Here is a 20,724-nt window from a genome sequence, read left to right on the forward strand (position 1 = left end):
GCGGGTGCAGGCTGCGGGCTGCTGGCACTGAGACACGCATTTTAATTATATGATCATTTAAATTTGACTCAAACATCAGCCGCAATTTATTAGGAGCTCGGAAGGGACTCAGAAGGAGTCCAGCTCTGCTCTTACATGAGGAAAGTGGACTAAAACAGCCAACAGAGATTGACTGTTGTTGGATCTGTGAGTCGTGTGGTTCTTTGGAGCAAAGCGCTTTGCTGGAACCTCCTGCTCCTCCTGATGCAAGCGCGTCAACTCTGCATCACCCCACTTTCCTTTTCTGTCCTTGAAGACATCTCTGCCTGTAATTTGCATCCTTGTGACCGTGAGAATCTGGGCCATAAAGATTTATGGTTTTGCAGAGAAACGCTGCATAAACTTGACACTCCTGTAAAATGTGGGGACATCTCCATAAATAAAAAAAGAGAAGCACAGACGGGGGCACAGAATAATGGAACTCTATAAATAAAAATACAAAAGTTTAAGGAGATAGATGTTAAGTCACAGTGAAGCGTTCAAAATGGCGATCAGGTTGCAGAGTTTTACATGTACAGTATCTTCAGATTTCTGCTTCTTGTCAGATTTTTCTTTGATGTTCCAATGGAGAGCTATCAGGAACTACCAGCTCAGGTCAAACACAGACCTCAGTGAGGTGCAAAAAACCCTGTTCCTGTTATTTTGTTCCACCTACAGATTCTCCTCAGGTTCTTTCTTGTTCTTTTGGTGGTAAAAATCCATCCATGAGTGTCCTGATGAGAAGAGCCACATTGAGTCATGTCATATCATTCTGTAGAACTTGTTGTTGGTCCTTTAGTTGTTGGTTTTGTTTCCTCCTTTCCGGACATGTTCCACACATTTGTGAGCATCATGCCCCTGGGGTTTGGTTTGTCACTTATATGCCTTGGTTTTGGTCATGGCATGGATTTGGACTCATGGGCTTTCAGTCTCATGGTAGACTCTTTACCACAGAGCCAATGAGTTTAGTGGAACAAGTTATACCAAATTTGACAAGGAGGCACCTCAGGATCTCCACTTTCAGAAATGTATATTAGCCACAAGACAATTCATAATTAAAAAAATTCATATAGATATAGATAAATAGACAGACAGACAGACGATTTTACAAATGGCCGCCACTTAGGATTTTTCTCTTGGCTTACATGCTTTTCTGAAAGAGGACATCCTAAGGTACATCCACCCAAAAATTTGTGTCTTGTACCACAAAATGTACAATTTGGTCCTACACCACCAGTTCCTGATGCATTCAAAGACAGTGGAGTATAAAGGTTCAGCAAAGTAGTGATGGACAGACGAAGCTCTATGAAGCATTGAAGCCTTTCATCCAGTTGGGTCACTCCAGTGCAAAGCTTCTTGAAGCCATCAACGAGAGTTGATGGTAGTTCAAGTTTGAACAATGATGGCGTCTTTGCAGCATTGACACATAGTAGATGATTATTTAGGGGGCACATAGTTTGGTGTTGATTGGACGTCATCGATTTTAAGCTCCTCCCCCCAAAATGAAGCAAGGGACACATGATGGAAATGCCCCCTCCCCCTCCGGCACATGTCTCTTAACTGAACGCGTTTCAGCAGGTTCATACCTGAAATGACATCCAGGAACCTTCAGGTCGTTCATCTTCAGGGGGACAAGTGGGTCCAGGCTGCTTGTAGTCAATATAATGTCTGTTCTGAATGACTGTTATTTTTGGGAGCTTAACACACTGCAGAGTCCTGCCAACCCTGATCACATGACACATGTTCTTCATCATTGAGGAGGAGCAGAGTCAGGAGTTTGACACCTCTGCAGTTCTGCTACCTTAATTAGACAGGAGAAAATGGAGTCTCTTCATGCCTGAGCACCGCCTGGTTCTGCATCGTTCACATTAGGCTCATTCAGCTGCAGCTTCACAGCAAGAGGGCGGGGTTAGGTGAAGGCCTCAGGTGAACAGGTGAAGGTGGGCATCACTCCAACAGCCTCACAGGTGAAGGATGAACGTTTCAGCCCGACAACACAAGGACCTCTCAGGCTTTGACTTCCCAGCGTCCCTCAGAGCGACTCTACTGTCTTCACCTACAAGGAAAACAAATGATTCCCCGTTTAGTTTTAATAATGCATGTGGCAGACCTGGAATCCAGGCAGTTCTTCCACTTCACTGCTCTAATGAAAGATAAATTATTGCAAGGATTGCATTAAACACCCATCTACATTACAGAAGTCTCATGACAAACTGTAAGTTATGTCTGGGGCACCTGCAGGGTGATGAATGAGAGCTGAGATGAATAGTTTCATGCCAGAACAAGATGTGCAGTCTGTTTGAAAAAGTGATGTTTCATCCAAAAACGCTCTCTGGAATGAGAGGCGATGTTTAAGGCGGTCCAGCGGTTTCGCAATCCGCGCCAGCGAAACGACTGATCTCAGATTTATGACAACTTTTTTCGTCGTTTTTTTTATTAACTTGTCACATTTCTGTTTCTCATCATCCAAAGTCCACAAGCGGTGTCGGGCGCGAATTTGAAACCCTTCAGGGAAATGCTGTAAAAAAATAAAAGCAATTTCTGTGAGGATCACGGGGTTATTACAGCAAATTTAAATTCAATTTATAACACAGAGACTCCACCAAGAGCGCTCTTTGTTCCGCCGCCGCTCGTGAATGAAAATGCTTACAAATGTCTTCTGCTGGCATGACGTCGGCGGACTTATTTATTCCAGGGGGGAATTGCATTTCTCCTGATGCCATCCTTTCTGCCGCAGGCGAAGGATGCTGGGAAATGTGCAGCGGTAAACAAGGGCAGCTCAAAGTCTTTGCATGCGTCTGCGTTTGGATGAGTGCGTTATGAAGGTGAATCTTGGCGGCTCTACGTGTTCGGACTGTCAACCCAAAGGCTCTTTTTGGAAATTAAACTTCACGGGTCACTCTGTGGTTTATCGCCACTCACTCCCAGTTATTGATTCATCAGATCAAAACAAAAAGACGAAATGTCAAAACTCCTATTATTGAAGAAGAAAAAGACAATCGAATGAAAGATAAAAACCTGCAAAAAGGCAGCTCTATCACCGATTTATTGAGACAAACTGAAGTCATTGTTCTAAAAGTTCCAACTAAAGCAAGTTTGCTTCCTAAAGTAATAAACTGAGAGGTCACTTTAACATACATCTGCAAATCTAAACACAGAAAAGCAGAATTTTTACTTTTTAATATCTTAAAGTTAATATGACAAAAATCAACATCTAAAGCAGCCGAAGCATTAGAAACATTTCTACTGTAATGTACGGCCTGCACCATCATCAGTCCTCTCTCTGCTGCTCCCCTTTAGGGTCGCCACAGCAACCGCCTCCATCCGACCCTCTCCTCCCGATCTCCCAAAGACGGTTTTAGCTCCTCCCCTTTCTCCATCTATCCCTCTACATTCCTGCCTTCCCCATCACTTCCTCATGCTCATTAAAGTCTTCACTCTTTCCTCTCCATGGACACCCAGGATCTCCTTATCCATCTCCCTCCAGAATTTCTCCATCTTTTCTGTAGCTCACAACCCACCTGGGGGGTCACAAGCACTGACACCTCCACAGTCACACCTTCATCTTCCAGCTTCAGATTCGTCATCCTCTCTGATCATCTCTGTTTCATACATACGATGGGTTTGACTTTGGTTTTACGTTGGACGTCCTTCCCGACTGGACTTGGGACCAGCACGCCAAAACACTGGATTTGGTGTTTGCATTAACCCACATTTCCATCAGTTATGAGACATAATATAAGTCTAAATAGAAAATCCTTCTATAGCACACTTGTAATGTGATTCTAAAGGATAAAAAAAAAACAGCAGTTTTTGAAGTTGGAGCAGTCGGAGCACAAATCCACGATGCCGGAGGAGTTTAAACGTTTTCCTTTTAGCGTCTCGATTCATTCATCCGACTGATGATCAGACACTGGAGCTCCACAGCAAATTCTAACTGACATCCTCATTTTGTGCCCAAATGTCAAAGAACAGGATTTATGGATGGCTGAAAGAAGATAATGAACGTCAGGAAGTACTTCTGTTGATGTTCTCCTCTGGATCTGTCAGAAACCAGACTTTGTGATGGAGCTACAAATGAATGGACTCTAAGAAGAAAATCAGACCTCTAAAGGTCCTCAGACCATTTCTCTTTGAGCAGTCATCAGAAGAACTATCTTCTCGTCGTGATGTCTTGGGTTTTGAGATGTTGTAGTTTTATTTCCAGACTCTTCACGGTCTCCGAGCAGCAGCGACGCTCTTCCATCTTTGAATAGACAAGCCCAACAACCTGGTTTGAAAGCAGCTGCAGCCACAAATGAACAAACAAGAAGACAAAAACATTCAAATGTTCCAACAAAAGAATGACTGAGTCAGCTAAAAACGTGTATTTTTTGCAGATTTTCTGCAGCAAGTTGTTCAAACTTTGCTGCTTGGGTCTCTCCTGCAGAAATGTATTCTGCAGTCAAACTGTCAGGGACCATAAAGGGAAACTGATTTTTTAATATATGCACTTATTTTGATGAACGACTGCTTAGAAATTGATTTCAGAATTCAGTTATTTTCTCTGTATATTAAAAACAAAATGACCAAGCAGCTGTTAGCTGTGTGTATTAATCATTCGGTAAGAATCAAGAAGCTAAAAGAAAAACTCGGTAAGAAGCTTTTTAATTGAAAGCGTGACAAAAGCGAACCCGCAAACCCTCTTTTGTTAGTGTTTGTGCTCCGTCCGGCTGCCTTTCATCTAATGCATCCAAGCCCTCTTTGTTTCTTCACAGAGCCAGGCTTTGGCCCACTACAAAGGTACCAAACATGCCAAGAGGCTAAAAGCCCTGGAAACCCCGAAGAGTAAACTCAAGGGCTCCGCCATCACCAAGGAAACCACCAACCAGGAAATCTCCAAGGGCACCAGCGCCTCGCAGATCCCCAACGGCGTCCACAAAAAAGGTTTGCGTTTTTTAACACTTTGCCTTCTGTTGGCGTAACCTTTGACCCCGCAGCCCTCCTTCCTGGTCCTCTAAAATTGGTTGAGATGTTTGCCTGTTGGTCCAGCTGCTGACCTGATGAGACATTTAAATCTGAGCGCTCCGGAGAGACGCACAGTGGCCCATCAGGAGGATGTTTGTTTGTGGGATCATGGAGGAGCACAGAAGCGGCATTTATGATCTGAATGCAAATGTTCTTCTGATCCGATGCTGCGACGAAAACGGCACAAAGTTCAGACGAGCTTTTGTAAATCTGCAGACAAAAGGTGAACAGACCTTATAATGGTTCTGCAGATTTACCGCATCTTCAGGCGTATTTGTTTTATGGTTGAAACCAACTTTATCAAATTAGACACAAGTCAAACAAGGAAACAGACATTCAATTTATTTATTTACAAAACTTAATTCAAGGAATTGTTAATTTATCTCATTAATATGTGTGACGAACGGCATCGTTATAACAAAACATTCAGCAAAGTAGTCATCTTTATTTTATTTACAACAATTACACGTTTTAAGGCTGTAGAATTCCTCACGACACACCTTATCCATTTTTCTCAGACAGACTTAACATATTCACAGTTTTCTCTCCTGTTAAAGCTCTCAAAGTTCAAACCTTCCAAGGAAAATAAGTCCAGGATTATAATTTTAAGATTCATGTGCTTTTGGCAAACGGATCACAGCTGAAACGAAACACATCACAAACATTTCATTAAAGAGAATCACTAAAAAATGTGGTGATATGAAGGGAAGAGAGGCAGCATCTCTACTGTGCATTAAAAGCCGAGTTAAAAAAGTCGTTTTCTTAGGGAGGACTTTAAAACAGGCATTGATGTAGACGCCCCAACATGAATTGGACGATTGCTCCAGAGTTTTGGAGCTGCAGCAAAAGCACGGCCCCCTTAAGTTTGAGTTGCAGGAAGGGACCGCTGGTTTTTTGTGTGTAAATGGTTGAAATATTTTTTTATGTTTTAGTATTTCTTTTAGATTGTTTTTATTTCTGAATCTAAAAATTGTGGATAAAAAAGGACCAGGTAACCAGATCATCTAGTTTGAGCAAATTACAGGTTTATTTTGTAGTTTTAGTTAGAAAGTGGCTTAAAAACTGTCAAAATATTTTCTTGTGGTCTTCTCCCAAAAATTGACAACACAAAAAATAAAATAGTAGGATGAAAGAAAAAATGATGACTAAACAACTTTAGAACATCTGACTTTAACACCTGGAAAAATAATTATTGAAAAGGAAAATGATGATTTTATGACGGTGAAGGTAAAGAAAATTATTGCAGTTATTGCTCTGCATTTACTTTAAAAAACAAAACATTATTTCTGGGTGATATATACTGGGTAATGTTTTTTTTTTTTTTCTGTGGAGCAGTGGTTAGCCCTCTTGCTTCACAGGAAGAAAGCCCACAGTTCAGGTCCCGGCTGGGGGATCTGAACCAGAACACCAATGGGGGGCCTTTCTGTGTGCAGTTTTCATCGTTTTATTTGTTTAATCTAGAATTTTTACTCTGTTTTATAATATTTTAACACATATTTATTTGTTTCATGTCTTTTAGCCAAGTTAGACTGTTTGCGAGTGTTTTCCCACCCTTAGCCGGGGAGTTTGTGTCTATGCTGACACCCCGGCCAACAGGAGGACAGGGCAGACGGCACCTTCTGGGCTCTCTCCTCTTTAGCGTTTTTCTTTAGTCATTTCTCTTTTAATTGTGTTTGTTTTTGTGTATTTTATTGTGCGAAGTTTATTTAATTATTTTATTGCATGAAAAGTGCTGTATAAATTAAATTAATTTGAATTTGAGTTTGCATGTTCTTGCCCGTCCATGCGTGTGTTTTCTCCGGCTTCCTCCCCCCATCCTAAAACATGCTTCATAGGTTAGCCGGTTACTCTAAAGTGTCCCTAGGTGTGAATGTGAGTAAGCATGGGGGTGGTTGTGGACAGACTGGCGACCTGTCCAGGGTGTCCCCTGCCTCCTGCAGCCCCGTGACCCTGAATTGGATCAAACGGGTTTGAAAGATGGACATTATTTCTGATTCCTGTTGTTTTTTGAGTTGGTTAGTGGGATGATATTCAGCCCTCTGAAACAGAAGGAAGTGATGGAGTCTGACGTGTGAAGCAGCTGGAGGCAGCGAGGGTTTCCGTCTTCAGCGGTGGAAGGGGTTTGTAGAAACGGCTGGAGCTGTCGGACGTTTCCTCCAGCGCAGTCACTTCCAGTTTCTCCTCCACTGACAGGAGTTTGTCAGATCCTTCTGCTCCCGCTTCACTTTGTGCCGTTCTCCGTCCAGCGCTCAAACATTTGTGGTTTGTGCTGACTCTGCCTTGACGTGGATCTTATTGGCTCCAGACGACGTTTGAATCCAATTATCTGAGCAGAGCGTTTTCCAAACAGAACATTCAGCTGTTTTACTGCATGTGACGGGGATTCAAAGGTGGACCAAAAGCCAGCGGAGGCTTCCAGAACCTGACAGGAACCAGATGCTGTTTGTTTTGCAGCGGCGTCCATCTGTCTCCTTGAGTGGTCAGAATCAGTTTGATCCGAAGAAGAAATTCTCAAAATCATTTGAAGATAAGAACTAAGACCCTCAATCTTGATCAGAAGAAACTCCAGATGATTCCTCTGAAACCACAAAGACGAGCAGCACTAATAGTTTGGTTCTGCTAAAAACCAGCAGATCACTTCTCCAGGACGTTCTGCAGCACTCAGGGGCGGCGGTTTGTCACGCGCCGCACAGGCTAATGAATATTAATGGGCTGAGATGTCAGTGGAATTAATTGTAGAGGTGGATAAATGCTGCATTATCTGTACGGATGAAGTATTTGATGGTACATCAGGGCCACAGAGTGCTGGAATGAAAAGCTGAGGGCGGGGACGAGTAATTGGTGCAGTTGGAGTCGGTGGAAACAGCGGGGAGGCGGGGCTGCGCTTGCTTTGAAGCTCGGAAATTTTCAGTGGAAACATGGAAATGCAATCAGGTTCCAGCAATGAGAACAATGCAACTTGATTGCTCCGTTTTGATGTTTATTTATGATGGGAAATATGAAAATTCAGAACCGATGGACGGAAAAAACGCCTTTTCCCCGCCTCCCCTCAGAGAGCGGCGTTTGTGATAAATGGATGATCAGATTTTAAAACTGCTGCAGCTCAACAAGATTTACTCACAGGACAGGATAGAAGCAGATCCGACTTTAGGGGGAAAGAAATACACTTCTAATTAGTAAAAAAGGAAAATTGTAATTTAACGTGTTTAAGACAAAAGTTAAGAACTTATTACAATTATTTACTCCATACTTTATCCAAAAATAGCTAACTTAGGAACTGAATTACTCTAAATAAAAGTTGATTTACCTGGGAAAGTAAGTATTTACGTTTCTTGAAAAAAAAAGTTACTGTTTGTCAAACTCTGGTTCTGGTGATGCTTTTGGATTGAACAATATAATTACTTTAAATCTGATCAATTTCAGGAAACATATAATAATAACGACATTTCAAAACTGAAAACAGCTGTCTTAAAAATAATACTAAATAGTGAAAATAACTAGTTAATTATTGGGTTAATTTTAAAAAAATTTTTTAATTTTATTCAAAACAGGGAACAGGCAGTAAATTCAGTTTGAACAGTTTAATTCAAAGTAACATAAAAAACTGGAAAAAAAATACTTTTTTATAGTAACAAGAATATGAAAAAAAAAAAAAAATGGCACCTATGTAAATTACTTAACGCTGTTACTTTGAATGGAGCTCAAAAGATCAAACATGTAAAGCAGGATGACCTGAAGGAAAATATTCTTTAAGTATTGCTGCTTCCATCGCTCTGCATCTGTTCATGTTAAATCCAATCTCACTTTATTTATAATGGACTTTTAGTCATTTATAAAATAAAAGCATTTTTAAAACTAAAAAAAAATAAAAGTAAAACAAAAACTCCCAAATTCAAAAATGGAAAAAATATATTTATATATACTGTGAAACACAAACGGCCACAAACCCAATATAATGACTCAAAAATATCAAACAGGTAAGAAATGAAATGGAAAAAGACGTGGAAATAGAAAAGAAAATCTTATAAATGTTGAATTAAAGTTTGCTGCATGTTTGACATGTGAATTTGTCAAAAAAGCTCCTTAAATTAAATCCAGATCCACTCAGTTCCTGTTCATTTATTTAAAGCTGCTGGGAACAAAATATATAAATGAATATATAAATATAAGTTTGTAAATGCAGCTATTTTATTATTTTCGGTGACAAATTATGACTATTTGAGAATAGTAATACATGATGAAGAAAAAAATAACATTTCTGAAAACATTTTTATGGTTGAAGAAGAAAATTTATGGAACTATTTCATGAAAGAAAACAAAAAAAAACAAGTTTAGTGTTTAAAACAATCCTAAAAATGTATTGAATTGGAAAATAAATTAGTATTTTGGTAACAAAAGATGCAAATCTATAGAAATATTATAACAGGAAATGAAGAGCATTTCATGAAAAGTCTTTGCTGGAAAAGAAAAGACAAAAATGATTTTTTCTTTCCTTTTTTTTATTCCCATGTTGTTCCAGTGTTCATGTAGATTCTGGCCGTTTCTTTTATTTTATTTGATGTTTTATGGCCTCGTTAGGAAAGGGAGAATTGGTCTCTCGTCACGGCTGGTGGTTTTCCAGCACTCAATGTGAGTTCTTCAAATACGATGGAAGGGAAACTCACTTTTTCCAAAAACGAGTTCAGCAAATATCAAAATCTTCTGTTGCCAAAAGCAATCATTCATATGTTTGAGTCTGATCCCTTTCCTGGTCTCAGGTGCATAAAATCATGCAGACGCCGCTCTCAGAAGGTCCATGTTCTGAATCCGTGAGCTGAAGTCAGCTGTTTGGTGATGACACGTCAGCTGACGTAGAAGATGCTCAAAGAGGCGGCCATCTTTCTCTTTACAACAGAAACTGCAGATTAGCCCAAAAGCAGTGTCCCAGAGTTCAAATTCTTCCTGCAGCTTATTACTGTGGCTGTTGCTGTGGCTTTTGTCATTATTAATCATGCTAACAATAATCCAAGGCGTGGAGAGCAACAGTTATTTGGATGAATGTGAAGTTGGCTTTTTTTCTTGCAGCGCCGCTTCTTTTTATTTGTCGTTTTTCTTGTTTTGTTTGCACAGTTACTGTTTTTTTTGCTTTGATGGGGGGGTCTCAGCCACCGTAGACGACAGGTCGTACTAAACACGGGAAGCAGCGTGTAAGGGTGAGTAAGGGTGATGCAGGTGAGACACAGGCGTGTGGTTTGCGTTCTCTAATGTTTTCAACCCCCCTCGAACCCTGAAAAGGACCCCGTTAGTGCTGCTCACGTGAAAGCGCCGTGCCTGTTAGGCGTGTTTCCCGTAGCCGTTGTTGTTCTTCTAACAACAGGGAAAGTTTTTACAGACGTGTTTGATTTCCCAGGCCGACTCTTCTGCTGTGGCACAATTTGACTTTTTTTTTCCGTTTGGTAATTAAATGATCTTTTCCTTAAGTGGAAATTGCCATAACTTAGCACAAATCTTTTTTTTTTTCCTTCTTCATTTGGAGCGATGCATGTCTGTGACCCATTATGCTTTAGAAACCAACAACTGGCTTTGGGTTTTTAATTGTGTTCAGCTAACAGATATTCGTCAGGCTGGCGTCCACGGTGATGCCTTCATAAGTGAATTAACACGTCGTCTAGTCACAGCGAGAGGTCGGGGTTTGAACTCTGCTGTGGTCCTAGGTGGAGTTTGCGTGTGCCTGTGAGGCCTTTCTGCAGCCAGACACAGGGATATGCGTGAGAAGAAATCTGGGGGGGTCTAAGCTTTTATTATGGGGGTTTGTTTGTGTCTGTCAGAGCTGCAGACTTCATCCTGCCAAAATGGAGTCAAAACATTAAAAAAACTGGAATGTCTTCAATGAAAAATCATTTTTTATTATCATAACATACGTGTGAAATATAGATAGGCTGGTTTTCTACAAGCTGCTGCAGATTCTGACCGATTTTTTTTTCTGGCCGTGGTGAAGAAGATAACCTCAGTCAAGTCTTTTCTATTAAGAACACAGGATCGTCAACGCTTGAATCAGAGACTACGGACTGTTTGACCAACGCAAAACGTACGTCCAGAGAACCTTGTGTCTCCAGCTGCACAAAGTTCTGACAAAACTTTGAGTTTTCCTCTTCCAAACTTCCAGACAATGAGCAGCAGAGCTCCATCAACCGCTCCTGTCTGCAGACGCAGCTGGACTCCAGAGCCAGAGATTTGTCCAGCATTTTGTGTCTTTAGAACCAGAATAAAAATCGTTGCTGAACAATATTGACGATAAAATCTGACTTTTTTTGTTGTTGTGTGGAAACATCCATTATTTTTGTCGTCTCCAAGTCCTGAATGTCCAACGGGGCGTGGAGCTACCTCTGTCCTTTACTGCTGATGTGTGGGTTTGACGAGCCGCCTTCGTTCACGGCTCTTCGTTCTGAACACAGAGCTCAGTCTAGTTTTACAGTGAAGCTGTTGAAGAGCAGCACTTTTTCACCTGCAGAGTCAGAAAAACATCTCATGCATGCGACGGAGGGTCGACCCGTCCGGTTTCTGTGGGTTTTTGGGTGGAGGGTCATAGAGAGGAGTCCAAACCAGGACCGTTGAGGCTAAAGGAACGTACCATTAGTGCTAATGGAAGTTGCACGCACTAATGACGTACAGGTGATGATGTCGAATGGTGTCCTTTACAACACACTCTAGTGATTAGTCACATGCGAGTTCTGGCTCCTTACTGGCCGCACACATAGGGTGTGCACCTGATACCATAGATTCCTGCTGGACATCCACACAAACTAAAAAACGGGCTCCTTGCGCAGGATTTTGGGGGTTGAAAAAATAGAAAGTCCGTACAACACGCCTGCATCTCGCCTACATCACCCTTACTTACCCTTACGTGTTGTATAAGTGTTCACTACGACCTGTCACCTGCAGCATGCACATAGAAATGAATGCTTGGTCACGGGTCTGCGACCTTGTACGGGTCCTGTATGGCTTTGGCCCTTTTTGACCCTGCATCCAGCTGTGAGGGCAGTCATCACCTCTAGTCTTTAGCTATGTTCACACAGTCCTCGGCAACACATGTTCAAATGACCACTTCCAATGAAAAGTCTGTGTAAACGCGTCTAAATGGACGTTTTGGGCTTTAGCGTTCTAAACTCTTTTACTTCACTTATTGCTATGTATGTTTCTACAAGCGTTTTTTAGGCTCTATGTATGATATGCATGGCTGTTGAACGCTAAAACATGTTCATATTCCACCCATTGAGGACTCGGATTTGGTAGCGACGTATTGATGGCGTCCCTTTTAATTCACAGAAGTGCCAAATGTTTGAAAATTGATCATGAGGAAGAAGTTAATAACTTTGGTTTGTGTCTGAATGGAATTCTATGACACCAAGTCTTTCTGTTATTGGAATAGAGCTAAGAAAGAAAAAGCCTGGAGCAAAGAGATGTGGGGTTTGCACTGCTTCAACATTTCACTCTTACAACTTTAGGGGGGCTGACATGCACTAGTAAACAATAGAAAAGGAGCACGAAGCCCTTCCCTGCTTGTCCAGTGTGAACGCCATGGACTAAATGTGTTTTGCGCGTCACATGCCCGGCGTGTACGTCCTTTCAGACCTTTGTCTGCTCTTCCTCTGCAGGTGATTCTGCGTTCCCTGCTCCAGCTACCTTGATTCTAAACAGTTGGGTTCAGATATTCTGAAACATGGGCTGTAATTGTACTGGATAATCTGCAGAAATGGCGGTCTAGCACAAGATCAGGATTAGAGGTGAAGATATTTACCTGAAAGACCAAATGCTTGCAGGTAACATAAGGTGAGCTGAAGCTCAAGCTGCAGGGTAAAGGTGCATATTTAAAGTGTTGCAGGACTTTTTCCTATGTCATCATTAAACATGGATGTTCCTGGGGTGGCTGAGCAGCTGGACACAGCGAGGTGGTGTATATTAACCGGATGACTCACCGGCAGCCTGTTAGGTTAGAGTGTGTGTGTGTGTGTGTGTGTGTGTGTGTCCTCGCACTGCAGCAGAAAGAAATGCCCACAGCACAGCCTGCCATCTCTCGGTTCCAGTCCAGCGCCTGAGGAAATGTACCCTGATATTAGCTATTAAAGAGCAGATTGTCAGGGGAGCCGAGCCAGCGCTGACAGCAGCTGTACGATGAAGCAGGCTGCAGGGAGGCAGAAGGCCGGCTCAGGACCCCCAGTCGCTCCACAGGAAGCCTCCAGCGTCCTCCTGGCTCCACGTCCTCCACCCTTTGAAAAGAAAACCAAATGTGTATCCAGTGCCTGAGTCACCTTGTACAATCGCCGACATTAGACCTGATGAGAGCCAGAAAGGCTGCACACCTGCTGCTAAAGCTCTCATTTGCCAGGGTTTTGGATGGAGGTGCGTCTCCGTGGAAACGTCCGACAGAAATGAGCTGCGGATCATTCGGTGTCAATGACCACTGGAGCCTGCTTTCTCCTTCATCTTCGGCTTATTTATTAGGGGGAAGTTTTCCACCCTATCAGTGTTCTCTGATCGGAAAGGCCGGTCGTGACTCCTCTCATTTGCTCACCATGAACGCTGACAGCGGAGGTATAAGGGAATCAAATGTTGAATGAAATTTGACAGAACTCCGGAGCCATGAGGGATTTCTGCCCTTTAAGTTGTGATGGAGTGTAATAAAGCCCAATTATTTTAATTAAAGAGGCTAATCCAGCTTCATTCAGGAAGGTAATCAGGTCTCTGGGGACTTGTGTGATTGCCTGAAATCTTAAGCAGAGTGGAAGGATTTCTGAGCATGGTCTTATCGCTGCAGGATGGATCTGGGGAGAATCAGGACAAGGTGAAGTACAAATGGAGGAAAGGAAGTCGTGTTTAGTCTCAAAGGACTCTGGGAACATGACACGGCCTGCTTGTGTCCCGCCTTTGTTTCCTCCAACACTCCCATCCTCTCAATACCGTTTTAATTGTCTCCTTTTCGATTACCAGCCTCCGTGTTATCTGTTTCTCCAGGTGTTTTTTTTTTCTTTCTTTCACTCTACTTTCCTCTCCAAGTTTACCTTTTGAATTTTTTTTCACCTCCATCCTTCTGTTGGTCTCCCATCCCTTTTTTCATTGGCTTGACCTCGATTTCTACCCCTTTATAACCTCCACGGCTAGCCCGCCGCCGCCCGGGCTCCGCTCAGCCGTACCATCTTCAGATTGATCGCAGTCATTACCCGCATTAATGAGAGGGGATTGAGTCCTTAACTGGGCCTTTCAGAGCCCGTTAGGTCACGCTGGCTGGGGATGTGGATTACTGAAGGCTTCCAGGACGCACAAGGCCAGCCAAAGTAGACTTTAACACCTGGCCCTGCAGCAGCAAATGGCGCTTTAACGACCGATGGGTTCAGCCCAACACAAGGGCAAGCACTCGTGCCGACCCTGGAGCCCGCCGACGGATGACGGGCGGAGAACATGTTTATGTTTTATAGTGTGACATCCAAAGGTCACGGCGTTCAAGATGAATCTTTTGCAAATGAGGGAGAAGAAAAAGAGGAATTTCACCATAAAACACGGAGAAGGAACAAAGCAGGAAGGTTGTGGAAGCTTTCAGAGGTCAAAGACTCAACTAAAGTGAGGACAAGATGTTGGCATGAAATGGGTCAAAATGTTGAAGCCAAAAATCAGGAAAAAAGTAGAAAAGTTGGATCTGCAGCTCAGTGGAGTTTAGGTTACAGCAAAGAACAGTCAGACTGTGAGGTCTGAACACATATAAAACAAAAGGAGACACTCTTTCTGTTCTGGATCAGTGGTCTCCAACCTTTTAAGGACACAGGCGAGTTTAAAATCCTATTTTCACAGACCAGCCTGTATAAAGCTGAAGTTGGCCTCTGATTTTTCTCCAATTATTGTCTTAGCTTCTAAAAAGTTTTGACGGTAAAGTTTATGTTCATCCTTTGTAAAATTGCTGCAGTTGCTTGAAACTTTATTGGTAGAATAGATTTCATGTAGGAAACATTGAAATTGGATAAAGAGTTTCCTTTAACCCGGAACTGTCAAAGTGGAAGCTAAAAAGTCAGACGCGAACTTCAGCCTCGTTCGACTTTTTGGGCGCGACAGATAAAATTTAAAATAAAGGTCACTAAAACAGGTATTTTCTAAATTTAATAATAAACGTGACCCTACTGTTTGAATAACTTTATAAGCAACATCCTTGTAACATTAGACAGACTGAATATTGTTATTATTGTTTGTGGAAACCACTGTCTCAACAAATCCTTATCTGGAGTAAAGACTTCTAGTTTTTGTCTGTTAAAGGCAGCTTTTATTTGATTGTGAAGTTAGAGGCTTTTCTTCTTTTTCCCTCAGTAACCTGAGTTGACTTCATGTTCATCAAAGCGGTGATGAAGAAAAGATGCTTGGATGATGGATCAGCAAACATCACAGAGCTGGAAAGCTGTCAGACAGATAAAGCCTCCTGATGTTTTTTTGAGGAGTGATTCATATGAATTCCACTTTCTAATAGATCAAAAAGTTAGACGTTTGGCCAAAAACCCTCAGACTTCCTGGTTTAGATCAAGGCATGATGTTTCCCATCAGAGTGGAAGAGAAGGAGGCGTTCAGCAGTTTCAGCTTTGATATCTGTGGAGGTGAATAAAAGGATGAACATGCTACACAAAAAAATGCTGTCACAATTACAGGTTACAGGTGCCAACTTTGTTATTTTTGTCCTCTTTTTTTACTCCTATTCTCAAATTCAGATCTTTAACCCTTTATTTAACCCTGGATCTGTTGCCTATGACACGGATTGAAACGTTCTTTGAATTACCGTAACTCTGCAACCGTTTAAACACTTAACGTAATTCCAACAGAATCCCAAGCGGCAAAGATAAACTACTTTACACCCAGAAAACTGCTTTTCTCTGCATCGGAATCAGCTGGTTTACGCTGAAACTCAGCAGGCCTCCTGATGTTGTTTTATTTATTTTTTTAAATCAAGCGATCCATATGATTTTAACTTTACTATAGTTCAGAAAGCCAAACATTTTGTCAAAAACCTTCAGACTTCCTGGTTTTGATCAAGACTTTATTTTTTTTCCATCAAGTTCCTGTGGAACAGACGGATGTGATATCTTCGTAAATGATGCACCAAAATTGATGCCAAAAACAGCAACTTGAGGAGCCTATACCAATTTTTTTTAGCTTTTAAGTGTATTATTATGTTTATTCCTCACTATAAACAACCCCAAAGTTCACGTATTTCTGAGTATTTCTTCCGATCACATCTGCAATCCACAGGTGTCTCTGCTCCATAAACACTCAGCACAGACAAGACAACATGACCCTGTTTCACTGTTCACTTTGCACCAAGCAAACACGGAAAAGAATCAGAATATACATAATCAAGTAAATGCATTAATAAAAATATAATAAAATCTCTAATCACCTTCACGCTAGTGATGATCGGCTAAACGCCTTCATTTTATTGGCACAATCTGCACATCCATTTTTGCAAAAGTTCGGATGTCGTTTGTTTTCATGGGAGAAACGCAGACACACTGATGAGGCCGGCTTTAGGTTGACGTCATGAAATGGGCGGCACCCACAAGAAAGGCGGAGCCTCAGAGATCGAGTCTCTTACTTCCGGGTTGAAAAAAGAATCAGGAAAAGAACTAATATTTTATTAAAATTGTGTTCTTTTGTGTGCCAAAGGTAACATATGATCAGATACATCGATATTGTTTACTATAAAGAACAGCCCAACACAGGCCCTTTAAGACAAAAAAATATAGCAAAATGCAAATTATTCCAATAGAAAATACCCCGTTTTACGAAAGCAAGTTTTACTTAAAAGACAAGAGAAATGTACTTTTGTCAGAAGAAGAAAAGCTGGCTTACAGCCCCTCCAAACCTCTGTTTTGCCCTCCCTGGAACCCCCCACCCCCTCTTTACGTCTTGCCTCGGCTGTAAAGCTGCCAGAGAAGCAGGTCTGATGGCAGCCCGGCGCTTGTCCAGCCGCATGGCAGGGCTGAGCTGGAATTCCAGGTTGTTTTGACGCTTGGCAAACGCCAGCAACCTGGGAGTGGGTGGTGGGCAAGTGCGGGCAGCAGAGAGGTGGCTGATTTTATCATGACATTAGTCACAAGGTCGGAAGCTTCTTAAACGGATCACTGATTAATTACAATTCTTGTGGACTCAGCAGGTTAATCAAAACAAGCTATAAGCCTGTTATAGGGAAGAGAAACCGCCGCCTTCACATCTCAGAACTAAAACGAAACCATAAAAAATGTTTCCAAACGTCTCGTTAGAACTAAAAGCTAAATTCATCCTGTTGGAACATCCACAGAGAATAATCGCTCACAGGTGCTCCACGGCACTTCAGCAGAGCTCAATCTGAATGTGCTGGCCGCAGTAATCAGGAGCTGCCCTCACCTCGGGTCACGACACGGACAGAACCAGCACTTCGGAAACGGCACCGACAAACCGCAGCAGAGAGCTGCAGCCCCAGAGGAACACAGTAGAAAAATCCATTTCTACATAATCCATTTTAGGGGATTTCATTCTATATATTAAATCCAGATGATTCCTGTTTCACTAAAAAGCAACAACGAGCTGATTAAAGGAATTAAAAATGAGTTATGAATGATGGAGCTAAACGGGCATCAGATAAATATAACAGCCATGAAGAGAAAGGGCAGAAATAACAGCAGCTTTGGCGCTCTTGTTAGAAATCTTCATCACAAGATTCTTCTGAAACCAAAAAGATCATCATGACAGTGTTGATCAACGTGCAGCTGCTTCTTTTTGTCGTCTCCGTTGGGTTTATTCCCATAATTCTCAAATCTAAGTCTTTACCAAGGAGGACAAGCTTCGTGTCATTTAACGAGTCAAACCAGGATTCTGAACTTCCTCAGATGATAACAAGGACCTCCAGAGAGTCAGCGTCTTAGTTTTCCTCTGGCTTGTTTTGAGGGGTTGAACTCGTGTTCTGTTTGTTTTGGAGTTGGTGGCATCGGTTCTGCTCCTGCTGACCCCCATTTTCCCTCAACATCTGGGTTTAATACCCCTTCAAACAAAATGAATTCTGTTTTCTTTCATTTGGTGAACTGACTCCTCCCCCTGGCGTTCCAAACAGGAAGTACCTGCTGGCTCCAAGAAGTCAAAATCCCATAGACTTCAATAGATACATAAACAGCTGTTCCTCGTTCATTCTATTGGTCAGAATAATTTTAGAATAACTTTTCTGAACTTTGCCAAAGAATTTGCATTGTGTCAACCCATCAGGATCTGAGCTTTGGCCCATGAAGTGTTGATGATGTAATCAGAGGGTGGAGTCCAGAAGCTGACTGTTCTCCTCCTGAACCTCATAATGTTCCTCTTTGCATCATTTGCTCATTACATGATGAGCAAAATCTTAAAACAGAACCATACTCCAGGATTTACATTCTGACAGGAAATGGAATTCCCACGAGGTATTAAAGCCCCAATCGGATCATCTTTTGATCTATTTTTTTAAAGCATTCCCAGTGGTCTTTTAATTATAATTATGCCATTTTTTCTAAATAAAAAAATTGTTGTTTTCTAGAACATAGTTTCTGCAGAACTACGAACAGGAGTTCATCAGAAATTGGTCTCTGAGTTGTGGGCGGGACGTTTGACTTACCCCAAGCTAACATTAGCGGTGCAACAAAAATGTCGAGCAATATCAGAGCTATCCAGCCGTACAGTTCTGATCCAGATTCCAGCTAAAACAAAGACGTTCATGAATCTACTTGTCTGCAGGTGGATGCATCAGAAAGGGGAGGAGCAGGGAGACTTTGGCCCGCCCATTTCTGTTACTGACATTAAAATGTAGGAAAAATTAAAGTAAAACCACAATTTAAAAAACAAAAGTAAAAGGATGAATAAGAGGAATGAACGGATGGTTGAGTGACAGTTTGTCTTCAGATTGTCAAGATTTAGGAAGATTTTCTTGAAAGAAACTAACAGATTTTTTAAACTTTTTCAGTCTACAAAACTACACATAGACACAAAGTTGTGATGAGTAAATGCACTGAAAAATGGATTATAAATGACAAACCCACACTATTGTAAGATTATTACTCTTTTATGTGTGAATTTTGATATCAGTTTGAAAGTCGTTCTTCTATTGCTCAGCACGAGTTTCCTGTGAAAATACCGACATTGTTTTAAAGGAGGTATCCTTGAGAATTAGACGTGCATCCATGAGACAGATCACGCCGCAGGGTTTGCATGTCACGCGTGTCTGCACAGGTTTTTTTTCCTGATAGCTTTGACAGCCGTGGAGAATTTTCTGAACAGCGCAGGAGTCATGTCAGGTGAACACTTATTTTAAACACTTTGATTGGGTTCAGGGTTTTGTATTCTGTCTGCGCGCTCACACGTCTTCATGCATTCTCTCGCCTTCCAGCTGCTTTGTTCTTCTCTGCAGGATTTTGTTTTCAAAACATTCATATTTGTGCTGCAAATCTTTACATTTGGACTCACTCAGGTGTAAAATAGACTTTGTCGTGAGTTTAAATGTGTCTGAATAGGCTTTCAGGGCGTTAATGTATGCTAACACACCTTGAAAGGGTTGATGGGGCATTTATTCACTCACATCTGCAGTGTTTGAAGAAGACATTCAGCAGAAGTGACCAGCTCAGTGACCTTGTGGGAGAGTGTCCACCCTGTGACTGGAAGGTCGTGAGTTCAAATCCAGGCAGAGTCATACCAAAGACTCTAAAAATGGGACCCAATGCCTCCCTGCTTGACACTCAGCATTGAGGTGTTGGATTGGGGGGTTGAATCTCCAAATGGTTCCTGCGGCTGTGTCTGCAGCTCACCGCTCCCCCAGGGGATGGCCCAAATGCGGAGAACAAATTTCCAGATAATGGGACCTTAACCTTAAGTGACCAAACTCTCTGTGGATTTCATCAAAGGCGTTTCCACGGAAACCGTTTCTTTTTCTGAAAATGAAAACAGGAGCTGCTCCTTTCACCTCTGATTCCTGCCTTCTTCTCTTATGCTGCTTTCACACCAGATATGTGCAGCGCGTTCACCCCGTGGTGTTCACACCAGAGCGTCAGGGAGGGGCGTCTTCTTCCTGTTTACTAGCACTTGACCGCCACAGTTGGAAGATGCATGGCACAAATTGTCAAAGCAGTAAAAATTTCACAAATCTTGTGCCGGGCCTTTTCTATCCACAGCTCTAGTCCAATAGATGAAAGACTTAGTGTCATCATTTTCCGGCCGGCCAAAAAAAAACCCACGCAATTATTAGTTTCTCCTTCTGAATCACTTTTAAACCAGGCGTTTTGGAAAACGACGCTTCCTCACGTCACTACCAAATCCGAGTACCTGATTGGTCAAAGTTCAGCTGTTTGACGTTCAAGCAGTCAGAAGTTTAGCTGGGTTTAACCTGGAGTTAAATCAGTGAACGCTCGGTTTGTATGTAGAGTCCGAGAGCGGACTTAAAAGAACGTGCGCGTAGATGCAAGGGGTTTTGAATGTGGAAGCTGGAAACACGGGTCTACAGGCGTTTACACAGGCGTTTGAATTCAATTCAATTAAACTCGAGTTAAGTTGAGTCGAGTCGAGTGGCCAGTCCTCTTTGGTCCAGTCTGGTCTGGTCCGTTCCAATCAAACTGAACAGAACTTTATTTATCTCACAGGGATTCACTTGTCATGGCAGCCCGAAGTAAAAAAAAGTGATTCCAGAGTTGTGGCTTATCAGAT

General features: G+C 42.0%; 1 protein-coding gene across 2 annotated transcripts in view; it reads left to right on the top strand.

The window, feature by feature from the left end:
* Positions 1-20,724, top strand: part of znf385d (zinc finger protein 385D) — a 112,557-nt gene that overhangs the window by 71,551 nt on the left and 20,282 nt on the right. For both annotated transcript variants that reach the window (XM_023964621.1, XM_023964620.1), the window contains exon 4: positions 4,776-4,944. In XM_023964621.1, coding sequence (XP_023820389.1) covers positions 4,776-4,944 — 169 coding nt within the window. The remainder of the gene's footprint in view (positions 1-4,775; positions 4,945-20,724) is intronic.

Source organism: Oryzias latipes, chromosome 16, assembly GCF_002234675.1.
Source record: "Oryzias latipes chromosome 16, ASM223467v1".
Taxonomy (NCBI): Eukaryota; Metazoa; Chordata; class Actinopteri; order Beloniformes; family Adrianichthyidae; genus Oryzias; species Oryzias latipes.